This window comes from Papio anubis, chromosome X, assembly GCF_008728515.1.
Source record: "Papio anubis isolate 15944 chromosome X, Panubis1.0, whole genome shotgun sequence".
NCBI lineage: Eukaryota > Metazoa > Chordata > Mammalia > Primates > Cercopithecidae > Papio > Papio anubis.
In genome coordinates this window covers 127,337,690-127,353,251 of record NC_044996.1, presented here as the reverse complement: position 1 = coordinate 127,353,251, position 15,562 = coordinate 127,337,690, and the positions used below count along the sequence as shown (strand labels likewise).

Genomic DNA, 15,562 nt, shown 5'->3' with positions numbered 1-15,562 from the left:
AACATACCAATTAAGTGGCAGCAATTGACAAAGTACATAAAAAACAAAACCCTCGATTGCCAGGTAGTGTAAATGAAAACAAAAAAAGAAAAACAAGACCCACCTGTATGCTCTTTATTAGAAACTCTACAAATTCAATAACATAAGTAGGTTAAAAGTAAAAGAATGAAAAATTACCATGTGATATGGTTTGGATTTGTATCCCTGCCTAAACTTCATGTCAAATTGGAGGAGGGGCCTGGTGGGAAGTGACTGGATAATGTGGGCGGATTTCCCCCTTGCTGTTCTCATGAGAGTGAATGAGTTCTCACGAGATCTGATGGTTTAAAAGTGTGTGGCACTTCCCCCTTTGCTCTCTCCTGCCACCATGTGAAGAAGGTGCTTGCTTCCCCTTCACCTTCTGCCATAACTTTAAGTTTCCTGAGATCTCCCAGTCATGCTTCCTGTTAAGGCTGTGGAACTGTGAGTCAATTAAACATCTTTTCTTCATAAATTACCCAGTCTCAGGTACTTCTTTATAGCAGTACGAAAATGGACTAATGCACCATGCAAATATTAATCCAAAAAAAAGAAAGCAGAGTGGCTATATTGATATCAGATAAAATAAACAGACTTCAGAGCAAAGAAAGTTACCAGAGACAAATAAGAACACTACGTAACAATAAAAGGGTTAACCCCCAGGAAAATATAATGATCCTCAATATGTTCGCACCAATCAAAAGTGTCTCAAAATATATAAAGCAAAAACTGAAAGAGTAGAAAGGCAAAATAGACAAACCCACAGTTATACTGAGGACCTCAAAACACCTCTCAGCAACTGACAGAACAACCAGACAGAGGCCAGGCACGGGGGGCTCATGCCTATAATCCCAGCACTTTGAGAGGCTGAGATGGGCAGATCACCTGGAGGTCAGGAGTCAGGGACCAGCCTGGCCAACATGGTGAAACCCCGTCTCTACTAAAAATACAAAAATTAGCCAGGCATGGTGGCACATGCCTATAGTTCCAGTTACTCAGGAGGCTGAGGCCCAAGAATCGCTTGAACCCAGGAGGCAGGGGTTGCAGTGAGCCAAGATCAAGTCACTGCACTCCAGCCTGAGTGACAGAGCGAGACTCTGTCTCAAAAAAAAAAAAAAAAAAAAAAAAGAACAACCAGACAGAACATCAGCAAGGACAGAGAAGACCTGAGTAACACACAACCAACCAACAGGATTTTCATTATAGAACATTCCATCTAATAAAAGCAGAATACACATTTTTTTTTCAAATGCCTATGGAACATTCACCAAGACAGACCACATCCTGAGCCAGAGGAAAAAACCTCAATAAATCTAAAAGAATTGAAATCATATAGAGTATATTTTCTGACCACAGTGGAACCAAACTAGAAATCAATAACAGACAACAGAAAAATCTATAAACACTTGGAAATTAAACAGCAAACTCCTAAATAATCCACATGTCAAAGAGAAGTCTCCAAGGAAATTTGAAAATACACAGGACACAGCTCGGGAGCAAGATAGCTAAATAGAAGCCTCCACCGACTGTTCTCCCCACAAGAACACCAAATTTAACAACTATCGACACAAAAAAAGCACCTTAATAAGAAATCCAAAATCAGCTTAGGTCCCAGCTCAGCCACAGTGGGGTAGGGTACCAAGTGGGCTCTTGGGGTCCCTGATTCCAGGCCTTGGCTCTTAGATGGCATTTCTGGGCCTACCCTGGGCCAGAGGGGAGCCCACTGCCCTGAAGAGTGAGTCCCAGGCCTGGCAGCATTCACCATAAGCTGAGTGAACAGCAGCGGTGGCCTGGCGGTACCCCCTGTGGGCCTGTGGCAGTGGTGGCCACAAGGAGAGACTTCTCTGCTTGTAGAAATAGGAGGGAAGAGTGGGAAGGACTTTGTCTTGTGGCTTGGGTGCCAGCTCAGCCACAGTAGAATAGAGCACCAGGTAGATTCCTGAGGTCTCCAGCTCCAGGTCCCGGTTTCTGATTGGCATCTCTGGACCTGCCCAGGGCTGAGGGGAACTCACTGCCCTGAAGGGAAGGACACAAGCCTGGCTGGCTTCACCACCTACTGATTGTAGAGGCCGAGGGTCTTGAGCAAACACACACTGTAGCCAGGTAGTGGTTACAGCGAGCCTTGGGCAAGACTCAGGGTTCTGCTGGCTTCAGGTCTGACCCAGCACAGTCCCAGTGGTGTTGGCCACAGGGTTGTTTGTGTCACCCCTCCCCCAGCTCCAGGCAGCTCACCACAGAGAGAGACTCCTTTGTTTGGGAGAATGTAAGGGAAGAGGCCAGGCGCAGTGGCTCATTCCTGTAATTCCAGCACTTTAGGAGGCTGAGGCGGGCAGATCACCTGAGGTCAGGAGTTGAAGACCAGCCTGGCCAACATGGTGAAACCCTGCCTCTACTAAAAATACAAAAATTAGCTGGGCATGGTGATGCACACCTGTAATCCCAGCTACTCAGGAGTACTGACGCAAGAGAATCGCTTGAACCCGGGAGGTGGAGATTGCAGTGAGCTGAGATTGCGCCACTGCACTCCAGCCTGGGCAACAGAGTGAGACTCCATCTCAAAAAAAGAACAAGAGTCTCTGCCTGGCAATCCAGAGAATTCTTCTGGATCTTAACCAAGATCACCAAGGCGGCATCTCTACAAGTCTTCAAGAGCCACTGCATTACTGGGCTTGGGGTGCCCCCTGACGCAGATACGGCTTCAGTGACCAAAAACTTAGATCAAAACACCCAAGTCCCTTCGAATATCTGGAAAGCCTTTCCAAGAAGGATGGCACAAGTAAGCCCAGACTGCAAAGACAACAATAAATATCTAACTCTTCAATGCCCAGACAGACGAACATCCACAAGCATCAATTCCATCCAGGAAGACATGACCTCACCAAATGTATGAAATAAGGCACCAGGGACCAATCCCAGAGAAACAGAGATATCTGACCTTTCCAACACAGAATTCAAAATAGCTGTTTTAAGGAAACTCAAAGAAATTTAAGATAGCACAAAGAAGGAATTCATAATTCTATCAGATAAATTTAACAAAGAGATTGAAATAAAAAGTATCAAGCAGGAATTCTGGACTTGAAAAATGCGGTCAACATACCGAAGAATGCATCAGGGTCTCTCAATAGCAGAAATGATCAAGCAGAAGAAAGAATTAGTGAGCTTGAAGACAGGCTATTTGAAAATACAAAAAAGACAAAAGAAAAAAGAATGAAGCATGTCTACAAGATCTAGAAAACAGCCTCAAAAAGGCAAATCTAAGAGTTATTGGCCTTAAAGAGGACATCAAGAGAAAGACGGGGTAGAAAGTTTATTCAAAAAGATTTGCTAAGCGCAGTGGCTCATGCCTGCAATCCTAGCACTTTGGGAGGCCAAAGCAGGCAGACTGCCTGAGCTCAGGAGTTCAAGACCAGCCTGGGCAACATGATGAAGCCCCATTTCTACTAAAAATACAAAAAATTAGCCAGGCATGGTGGCATATGCCTTTAATCCCAGCTACTTAGGAGGCTGAGGCACGAGAATCACTTGAACCCGGGAAGTGGAGGTTGCAGTGAGCTGAGATCACACCACTGCACTCCCGCCTAGGTGACAGAGCAAGACTCTGTCTCAAAAATAATAATAATAACAGACAACTTTCCAAACTTAGAGAAAGAATATCCAAGTACAAAGTTATAGAATACCAAGCAGATTTCACCTGAAGAAGACTACCTCAAGATATTTAACAATCAAACTCTCAAAGGTCAAGGATTACAAAAAGATACTAAAAGCAGTAAGAGAAAAGAAACAAACAACATACAAAGACCTCTAATATGACGGGCAGCAGACTTTTCAGTGGAAATCTTACAGGCCAGGAGAGAGTTCCATGACATATTTAAAGTGCTGAAGGAAAAAAAATTTATCCTAGAATAGTACATCTGGTGAAAATATCCTTCAAGCATGACGGAGAAATAAAGACTTTCCCAGACAAACAAAAGCTGACAGATTTCATCAACAGCAGATCTATCCTATAAGAAATGCTAAAGAGAGTTCTTCAATCTGAAAGAAAAAGACATTAATTACCAATAATAAATTATCTGAAGGTATAAAACTTATTAGTAATAACAACACACAGAGTATTATAACACTGCAATTGTGCTGTGTAAAATACTCTTAAGTAGAAAGACTAAATGATGACCCAATCAAAAATAATAATTACAACAACTTTTCAAGACATAGACAGTACAGGCCGGGTGCAGTGGTTGACACCTGTAATCCCAGCACTTTGGGAGGCCGAGGCGGGCAGATCACCTGAAGTCAGGAGTTTGAGATCAGCCTGGCCAACATGGTGAAACCCCGACTCTACTAAAAATACAACAAGTAGCCGGGCATGGTGGCGGGTGCCAGTAATCCCTGCTACTCAGGAGGCTGGGGCAGGAGAATTGCTTGAACCCGGGAGGCAGAGGCTGCAGTGAGCCAAGATCACCCCACTGCACTCCAGCCTGGGTGAAAAGAGGGAAACTCCGTCGGAAAAAAAAGAAAAAAGAAAAAAAAAAAAAAGACATAGACAGTACAATAAGACATACAGAGAAAACAAAAAGTTAAAAAGGGAAATTAAGTTAAAGTGTAGTTTTCATTAGTTTTCTTTTTGCTTGTTGGTTGGTTTATGCAATCAGTGTTAAGTTGTCATTAGTTTAAAATAATGGGTTATTAAGAGTATTTGCAAACCTCATGGTAACCTCAAAGCAAAAAACATACGATGGGGCTGGGCATGGTGGTTCATGCCCATAATTCCAGCACTTTGGGAGGCCGAGGTGGGAGGATCACTTGAGCCTAGGAGTTCAAGAAAAGTTCAGCCTAGGAAACATGACAAAACCCCATCACTACAAGAAATACAAAAAGGTATCTGGGTGTGGTGGCACGTGCCTGTAGTCCAAGCTACTTTGGAGGCTGAGGTGGGAAGATCTCTTGAGCCTGGGAAGTCAAGGGTACAGTGAGTCAAGATCGTGCCACTGCACTCCAGCCTGGGCAACAGAGCAAGACCCTGTCTGGAAAAAAAAAAAGATACAATGGAGACATAAAAAAATAAAACAAGAAATTAAATCGTGCCACCAGAAAAAAATTACCATCACTAAAAGGAAGACAGGAAGGAAGGAAAGAAGGAAGGAAGAGAAGACCAAAAAACAACCAGAGAACAAATAACAAAATGGCAGGAAAAAGTCTCAACTTACCAATAAAAAAAATTGAATGTAAGTGGACTAAACTCTCCAATCAAAAGATAGAGTGGCCGAATGGATAAAAAAAAGCAAGAAACAATGATCTGTTGTGTACAAGAAGCACACTTCATCTGTAAAGATACGCTGAAAATAAAGGGATGGAAAAAGATATTCCATGCCAATGGAAACCAAAAAAGAGTAGGAGTACCTGTACTTATATCAAACAAAATAGATTTCAAGACAAAAAGCTGTAAGAAGAGACAAAGGAGACCATTACATAATGATTAAGTGGTCAATTCAGCAAAAGGATATAACAATTGTAAATTTCTATGCACCCAACACTGGTGCACCCACATATATAAAGCAAATATTATTAGAGCTAAAGAGAGAGATAGGCCACAATACAATAATAGCTGGAGACTTCAACACCTCACTTTCAGCACTGGACAGATCATTCAGACAGAATATCAACAAAGAAATATCAGATTTAATCTGTACTATAGACCAAATGGATCTAATAGATATGAACATTTCGCAGATATATTAAATGTATATTCTGCAGGTGTTCTGTAAATACCTATTAATATTTCTCCTCAGCACATGAATCATTCTCAAGGATTGACCATATGTTGTCACAAAATAAGTCTGAAAATATTCAAAAGAATTGAAAAATTATTCAATTTCAAGCATCTTCTCTGACTACAATGGAATAAAGCCAGAAATCAGTAATGGGGAATTTAGGAAACTATACATGAAAATTAAATAATATGTTCTTAAATGATCAGTGGTCAATGGTAAATGAATGGTCAATGAAGAAATTAAGAGGGAAATTGAAAAAAAAATCTTGAAACAAATGGTAATGGAAACACAGCATACCAAAACCTATGGGATAGAGCAAAAGCAGTACTAAGAGAGAAATTTATAGCTAAAAGTGCCTACATCAAAAAAGAAGAAAAACTTCAAATAAATAACCTAATGATGTATCTTAAAGAACTAGGGAAGGAAGAGCAAACCATGCCCATAATTAATAGAAGAAAATAATAATAAAGATCAGAGCAGAAGCAAAAGAATTTAAAATGAAGAAAATACAAAAGATGAAATGAAAGAAAAAGTTGCTTTTCTGAGAAGACATATAAAATTGGCAAACCTTTAAGCCAGACTAACTAAGAAAGAGACAAGATTCAAATAAATAAAACCAGAGATTTAAAAAGAGACATTACAACTGATACCGCAGAAATTCAAAGGGATTATTAGCAGCTACCATGAGCAACTGCATGCCAACAAACTGGAAAATCTAGAGGAAATGTATAAATTCCTAGACACATACACCTATCAAGTTTGAACCATGAAGAAATCCAAAACCTGAACAGATAAATAACAAGTAATGAGACTGAAGCCATAACAGAATTCTCCCAGTAAAGAAAAGCTCAAGACCCAATGGCTTCACTGCTGAATTCTACCAAATATTTAGAGAATTAATACCAATCCTACTCAAACTATTCCCAAAAATAGAGGAGGAAGGAATACTTCAAAACTCATTGTACAAGGTCAGTACTACCCTGATACCAAAGCTAGACAAAGACACATCAAAAAAAGAAAACCACAGGCCAATATCTCTGATAAATACTGATACAAAAACCCTCAACAAAATACTAGGAAACGGAATTCAACAATACATTAAAAAGATCAGCCGGGTGCAGTGGCTCATGCCTGTAATCCTAGCACTTTGGGAGGCCAAGGCAGGGGATCACGAGGTCAGGAGTTCGAGGCCAGCCTGGCCAGCATGGTGAAACCCCGTCTCTACTAAAAATACAAAAAAAATGGCCAGGCATGGTGGCGCACACCTGTAGTCACAGTTACTCAGGAGGCTGAGGCAGAAGAATTACCTGAACCCGGCAGGCAGAGGTTGCAGTGGGCCAAGATTGTGCCACCACACTCCAGCCTGGGTGACAGAAAGAGACTCCATCTCAAAAATAAAAATAAAAATCATTCATGGGCCGGGCTGCGGCTCAAGCCTGTAATCCCAGCACTTTGGGAGGCCGAGATGGGCGGATCACAGGTCAGGAGATCGAGACCATCCTGGCGTAACACAGTGAAACCCCGCCTCTACTAAGAAATACAAAATAGTCAGCGAGATGGCGGGCTTCAGTCCCAGCTACTCGAGGCTGAGGCCGGAGAAGGCATGAACCCGGAGGCTGAGCTTGCAGTGAGCTGAGATCCGCCACTGCACTCCAGCCTACAGATGCAGACCACCTCAAAAAAAAAAAAAAAAAAAAAAAAATCATTCATGGATGGCCATGGGGTCTCATGCCTACAATCCTAGTACTTTGGGAGGCCGAGGCGGGAAGACTGCTTGAGCCCAGGAGATTGAGACCAGCCTAGGCAATATAGCAAGACTTTGTCTCTACAAAAAAAATTTAAAAATTAGCCAGGCATGGTTGTCCATCCCTGTAGTCCCAGCTACTTGGGAGGCTGAGTTGGGAGGACCATTTGAGCCTGGGGGTGTCGAGGTGGCAGTGAGCCATGATCATGTCACTGCACTCCAGTCTGGGTGATAGAGACTGTCTCAAAAAGATCATTCATCATGACCAAATGGGATTAATCCCAGGGATTCAACAATGGTTCAACATACACAAATCAATCAATGTGATACATCATGTGAACAGAATGAAGAACAAAAATTGTATGATCATTTCAATTAAGTAACTCTCAAAATGTAAGCATATAAAAGCAAACATTACTGTAAGACAAGAATAGATATTTCAAAGAGGAGGATATGCAGATAGAAAATTAGCACATGAAGAGCCGTACATCATTTCGAAAGGCCAATGCATATTAAACCCTCAATTAAATATTACCATATACATATCAGAATGGCTAAGTGGTGGGCAGATCATGAGGTCAGGAGATCGAGACCATCCTCGCTAGTGAAACCCCGTCTCTACTTAAAAAATACAAAAAAATTAGCCAGGCATGGTGGCACATGCCTATAGTCCCAGCTACTCGGGAGGCTGAGGCAGGAGAATAGCTTGAACTCAGAAGACAGAGGTTGCAGTGAGCCAAGATCGCACCACTGCACTCCAGCCTGGGTGACAGAGCGAGACTCCATCTCAAAAAAAAAAAAAGCAAACATACTAAATGCTGGTAAGAATGCAGAGAAACTGAATCACTCATACACTGCTGATGGGAATGTAAAATGGCACAGCCACTCTGGAAATCGTTGACAGTTTCTTATTACACTATACATGCAATTACTATACCACCCAGCAGTTAATTGTACTCAGGCATTTATCACAGAAAAATGAAAAACATTATGTTCACACAAAAACCTGTACTCTGGTTCTCATACCTGCTTTACTTGTAATAACCAAAAACAACAATCTAGATGTCCTTCAGTGGGTGACAAGCCATGATAAATCCATACCATGAAATAGTACTCAGCAATAAAAAGGAAGGAATTTCTAATATACACAAAAACTTGTATGAATCTCCAGGGAATTATGCTATGTGGAAAAATGCAATCTCAAAAGGTTAAATGGTATATCAGTCCATTTATCAAACCAATGGTGTATCAGTCCATTCTTACAATGACAAAATTATAAAAAGGGAGAATATACTAGTAGTTGTATGGGATAAAGATGAGGCCAGGGAGGGAATGACATGAAGGAGTAGATATGGTTATAAAAAATCAGTAAGAGAGTCCCTGGAAGTCATGGGACAGTTCTGTATCATGACTAGATACAGTTAGGTTTATTTATGACTGAACGCAGATGTCATAAAATTCCAGACAACTGGATACACTCTCTCTCTCTCTCTCTCTCTCTCTCACACACACACACACACACACACACACACACACATGCGTACTCACACACATACAAATGAATACATGAAAAGCTGAGGACATCTGAATAGATCTGGTGATTGTATCAACGTCAAAACCCTAGTTGTGATATTTTACTATATTTTTGTAAAACAGTACTATTGGGGGAAACTGGGTAAAGGTACACAAGATCTCTCTGTATTCTTTCAATCCAGATTAAAGAGTGCTACTTGTAACACATATCATTTCAAACTCACCAAAATTGGGAGTGAGGCAGGCAGATGCTGAAGCATCATCTTGGTCACAGCTATTTTGCATTACAGTTGAGTAACTCATTGTCCCAGAATTCATTTGTGGGCCAGATTCTGTTTTGAACAACATTTCAATATGTAAAACATTTTCTAGTGCTGAAAGACAAGAAATCTCAACCATGTTTTTTGTATCAGGAGAAACTATCCTTCGGGAATAAAAGAAAAACAAAGACATTCTTAGACAAAGAAAAACTTTAAAAAGTGGTCACTGGCTGACTTACCCTTAAAGAACAACTAAAGGAAGATCTTCAAACTGAAAGGATATGATTAAGGAAGGAATCTTGCAGCATCAGGAAGGAAGAAAGAACAACACAAAGAGCAGAAATATGGGCATGGAGAAACTAGGTCACTCACACGTTGCTGGTGGGGGTAGAAAATTGTACACTCTGGAAAACAACTTGGCAGTATTTTATAAAACTAAACATACCATTATCATAGGACCCAGCAACTGCACTCTTGGGCAGTATCTCAGAGAAATGAAAACTTGTGTTCACACAAAACCTATATGGTGTATGAGTGTTTATAGCAGCTTTACTTCTAATAGCCAAAACCAGGAAACAACCTAGATGTCTTTCAATACCTGAAAAGATAAACAAACCACAGTACATCTACACCATGGAATAGTACTCAGCAACAAAAAAGAAGGAACCATTTGGGGGCTTGCCTGTGGTAGAGGATACATGAACCTAATTAGACATATGATAAAAACTGAACTAAAACACATACATACACATGCACATAAATAAATACAAGTAAAACTGGGGACATCTCAATAATATCTGCAGAAGGTATCACGTCAACATCCTGTTTGTGATAATTTCTTATAGTTTTGCAAGATGTTACTTTTGGGGAAAAGTGGTAATGGAAACACAGATTTCTCTGTATTATTTATTAAAACTGCATGTGTAGCTAAATTTTTCTGAAAATAAAAACTTTAATTAGAAAAAGCTACCAATATCTTGCACTACGGATGCCAATCAATCTAGATTAAATAGTGCTGCATATAGCAAGTATCATTTCAAACTCACCGAAATTGCAAGGGACGCTGTGAAATAATGAGGAAACATTCTGGCGACTGTTGTTTTCTAATAAAGGTCGGTAATTTGTTTTCACAGACCTCTTTACTGAGCTGGTTCGTGCTTTTCCCAATGTTTCTATAAATAAAATATTTCAAATATTGAAAGACAATACATTTCAATCATGAATTCTACATCAGGCAAAAGTGTCCTTCAAATATAGAGAAGATAAAGACATTCTCACACGAGGGAAAACTAAAGTGTTTGCCACTAGCTGACATACACTTAAAGAATGGCTAAAGGAAAATCTTCAAACAGAAAAGAATGATGAAAAAGCAAATCTTGGAGCATCAAAAAGGAAGAAAAAACAATGAAAGCAGGGGAAATATGCATGCGGAGAAACCGGATCATTCATACATAATTGGAGAGAACGTAAAATGATACAGTCTCTCTGGAACACCATTTGGCAGTTTCTTATAAAACTAAACATGCAATTACTACACAACCAAGCCTTTTTACTCTTGGACATTTATCCAAGAAAAATCAAAACTTATGTTTATACAAAAATCTGTACATCAGTGGCCATTGCAACTTTACTTGTAATAGTCAAAAACTAGAAACAGCCGCAATATCTTCCAATGGATGAATAAGCCAACTGTGAAACATCCATACCATGGAATAGTGTCCACAATAAAAACTAAGGACCACTCATACATCCAGCCAGTCAGATGAATATTCGGGGAATTATGTACTGAGGCAGGTGTGGTTATAAAAGAGCAAGATGGGCCGGGCGTGGTGGCTCACGCCTGTAATCCCAGCACTTTAGGAGGCCAAGGCAGGTGGATCACTTGGTGCCAGGAGTTGGAGGCAAGCCTGGGCAACACGGTGAAATCCCATCTCTACAAAAACTATAAAAAAAAAAAAAAAAAGCCAGAGTTGGGTGCAGTGGTTCATGCCTGTAATCCCAGCACTTTGGGAGGCCGAAGCAGGCAGATCACTTGAGGCCAGGAGTTCAAGACCAGCCTGGCCAACACAGTGAAACCTCGTCTCTACCAAAAAATACAAAAATTACCTTGGCGTGGTGGCACATGCCTGTAATCCCAGGAACTTGGGAGGCTGAGGCACGATAATCGCTTGAACCCAGGAGGTGGAGGTTGCAGTGAGCTGAGACTGCACCACTGCACTCCAGCCTGGGTGACAGATGGAGATTTTTGAGACTCTGTCTCAAAAGAAAAGAAAAGAAAAGAAAAGAAAAGAAAAGAGAAAAGAAAAGAAAAAAGAAAGAGTAAAATGAGGCATCTTGGTAATCATGGAAATGTGTATCTTGATCATGGCAGTGGGAATCAAACCTACTCATGTGACAAAACTGGGTAGAACTAAATGCACACAAACAATTTAACACAATTAAGTGGGAGATCTCAATAAGATGTGTGGATAATATCAATGTCAATATTCTGGTTGTGATGTTCTGTTACAGTTTTGCAAGATGTTATTGTTGGGAGGAATAGGTAAAGTGGAAGGGGTATTTCTCTGCATTGTTTCTTACAACTACCTGTATATCTTAAATGACCACAAAATTAAAAGTTTAGTTTAAAAAAATCTACCGCTAGTTTTACATTAAGGACTTTGATGGATGTAGATTAAACAGTGCTACTAATAACATGTATAATTTCAAATTCACCAAACTTGGGAGGAATGGAGAGCGATAAAGAGGCGTTACCTTGGCTATGGCCCCTTCCTGATGAAGTTGGGTAATTCTCTGTCTGAGTATTGTTTTTTACGTTAGTTCCTGCTGTTTCTGGCATTTCTATAACTTTTTCAAGTACTGAAAGAAAAGAACTCTCAACTATGAATTTTATACTGGGTGAAATTGTCCTTCAGGAAAGAAGGGAAAATAAAAACATTCTCACAAAACGGAAAATTAAAGGAATTTGTCCCTCGCAGATTTACCCTTTAAAAATGGCTATAGGAAAACCTTCAAACAGAAAAGATACTACAAGAGAAGAAATCTTGGAGTATCCGGAAAGAAGAAAGAATGATAGAAAGATCAGAAATACAGATATGGAGAAACTGGATCACTCATACATTGCTGTTGGAAATAAACAATAGTACAGCCTCTCTGGGAAACTATTTGGCAGTTTCTTATAAAACTAAACATGCTAGTACCATACGACTCAGCAATTGTTCTCTTGGTATTCATGACAGAGAAATGAAAACTTATATTCACCCAAAAACCAGTACACAGTACATGAATGTTCAAAGTGGCTTTACTTGTAATATCCAAAAATTGAAAGAAAAAACCAGATGTCTTTCAATAGGTGAATGGTTTAAAAAAAAAAAAAAAAACTGTTCCTATCTGTACCATGGAAAAGAAGGAACTATTCATCAATAGAAAGAAAGGAACTACTGAGAAATGAAAACTTACATTTATACAAAAATGTGTACATGAAGATTCATAGCAGCTTTACACCCAGTAGACAAAAAATAAAAATAAAATAAAAACACAAAAAACCCACCAGACGTCCCTCAGCAGGTGAATGGTTGAACAAAACATAGTATATCCAGACATGCAATACTATTCAGCAATAGGAATAAACTATTAATAGAAAAAACAACCTGGACGAGTCTCTAGGAAATTAAGCTGAGTGAAAAAAATCCAATTCCAAATATGATTCCACTTATATAACAATTGAAAGAGACAAAATTATAGCGGTAGAGAAGAGATCAGTGGAAGCCAGGTGTTAGAAATGGGTCATGAGGTGTTACGGAAGGGTGACCTGAGAGAGTTGGTGTGGTTATCAAAGGCAACACAACAGCGCCTCGTGCTGATGGAAATGATCTCTACCTTGACTGTGGTGGTGGGCACACAAACCTACTTGTGGAATAAAGCTGCATAGTACTAAACACACACACACACAAATAAATACAAGTAAAATGGGACATCTCTATAAGATCTGTGGCTTGTATAAATGTGAATATCCTGGGTTGTAATATTTCTGTTGTATTTTTGCTAAATGTAATTATTGGGGGAAATTAGGTAAAGGGTAGTCAGGATTTTTCCGTCTTATTTCTTATACCTGTGTATGATTTCTGAACTATCTCAATATGAAAAGTTTAATTTGTAAAAAGCTATCACTAAGAATTAATATTAAGAATGTTGATGAATCTAGATGAGAGGGCTGCTTGTGATATCCATTATTTCAAACTCACCAAAATTAGAAGTGATGGGAAGATTTGAAGATGCTGGATTTGGGACACTCATATTTCCCAATAAAGATGGGTAATACACTGTCTGAGAGTTATTTTCCATGTTGGTTTCTGTTGTTCCTGGCATTTCAATAAGTATAATTTTCTCAGCTACTGAAAAAAAAAACAGAATGCTCAATCATAAATTCTACATGAGGCAAAACTATCCTTCTGGAAAAAAGGTAAAGACATTTCTCAAACAAAAGAAAACTAAAAGAATCTGTCCCTAGCCGACTTATCCATATGAAATCTCCAGGCCTGGTGCAGTGTCTCACGCCTACAATCCCAAAACTTCGGGAGGCAGAGACAAATGGATTGCCTGAGCCCAGAAGTTCAAGACCAGCCTGGATAACATGAGACCCCATCTCTACAAAAAAAAAAAAAATTAAAAATTAGCCAGGAGTGACAGCAAGTACCTGTAGTCCTAGCTGAGTCAGGAGGCTGAGGGAGCGTCACTGGAGCCCAGGAGGTGGAGGCTGCAGTGAGCCATGATCGCACCACTGCACTCCAGCCTGGATGACAGAGTGAAAAGAAAGAAAGAAAAGAAAGAGAAGAGAGAAGAGGAGAGGAGAGGAGAGGAGAGGGAAAGGAAAGGAAGAAGAGAGAGAGAGAAAGAGCGAGAGAAAGAGAGAGAAAGAGAGAGGAAGGAAGGAATCCTGGAGGGATCAGGAAGGAAGGAAGGAAGGATAGGAAGACCAGAAATATAGGCCAGGCACAGTGGTTCCACCTGTAATCCCAACACTTTGGGAGGCCGAGGTGGGTGGATCCTCTGAGGTCAGGAGTTCAAGACCAGCCTAGCCAACATGGCAAAACCCCATTTCTACTAAAAATACAACAATTCGCCGGGTGTGGTGGTGAGTGCCTGTAATCCCAGTTACTTGGGAGGCTGAGGCAGGAGAATTGCTTGAACCTGGGAGGTGGAGGTTGCAGTAAGCCGAGATTACATCACTGCACTCCAGCCTGGACAACAGAGTGAGACTCTGCCTCAAAAAAAAAAAAAAAAAAAAAGAAAGGAGAAAAAAAAGAAAGGTAAGAAATGTAAATATGGAGAAACTGGATCACCCATACATGTAAAGCCGTTCTGGAAAAATGTTTGGCAGTTTCTTATAAAACTAAACATGCTAGTACCATAAGACCCAGCAATTATGCTCTTGACATTCATGACAGAGAAATGAAAACTTATATTTATCCAAAAACCAGTACAGTAATGTTCAGAGCAGTTTAGTCCTAATACCAAAGAGTGGAGAGGGGGGAAATAATGACCTTCAATTGGTAAATGGTTAAAAACAACTACTGTATATCCAAACCATGGAAGATTATCAGAAAAAAAAAAAAAGAGGAACAGCTGATACACACAACAACCTGTATAAGTCTTTAGAGAATCATACTGACTGAAAACAAAACAAAACAAAAACCTACCTGCCATAAGATTCCCTTTATATTACACTCTTAAAGTCACAAAATTATAGAAGCCAGTGTTTGTCAGGAGCTAGGGAACAGTCAATGGGGAAGAAAAGGGTGACCTGAGAGAGGTGGGGGTGGTTATCAAAGATGAGGCAGCCTGGTGGTGATGGAAATGTTCTGTCTTGACTGTGGTGGTGAGAATCAAACCTATTCATGGAAAAAAATTTGCAAAGAAAGAAATACAGATACACCCACAGATTATTATAACTAAAACTGGAGATATCTCAGTTATATCTGTGTATTTTATCAATGTCAATATCCTGTTGTGTTAATTTACTATAGTTTTGTAAGATGGTGTTATTGGGAGAAAAGGGTAAAGCATAAAGGGGATCATTTCTATTATTTCTTACAAATACATGTGAATCTAAAATTATTTTAAAATAAAAATGGCTGGGCACAGTGGCTCACGCCTATAATCCCAGCACTTTGGGAGGCCAAGGAGGGCAGATCACCTAAGGTCAGGAGTTAGAGACCAGTCTGGCCTACATGGTGAAA

The 15,562-nt window shown here is 40.0% G+C and overlaps 1 protein-coding gene across 3 annotated transcripts in view; it reads right to left on the bottom strand.

Annotated features, from left to right (window-relative positions):
• BEND2 (BEN domain containing 2) overlaps positions 1-15,562 on the bottom strand; it is a 55,710-nt gene that overhangs the window by 19,072 nt on the left and 21,076 nt on the right. Inside the window, exons 6-9 of one of the 3 annotated variants that reach the window (XM_009197276.3) lie at positions 13,568-13,717; positions 12,078-12,182; positions 10,370-10,495; positions 9,288-9,395 (exon numbers count right to left, since the gene is read on the bottom strand). In XM_009197276.3, the coding sequence (XP_009195540.1) occupies positions 9,288-9,395; positions 10,370-10,495; positions 12,078-12,182; positions 13,568-13,717 (489 nt within the window). The remainder of the gene's footprint in view (positions 1-9,287; positions 9,396-10,369; positions 10,496-12,077; positions 12,183-13,567; positions 13,718-15,562) is intronic. The other 2 variants (XM_009197277.3, XM_017954342.3) reach the window with 2 other exon arrangements.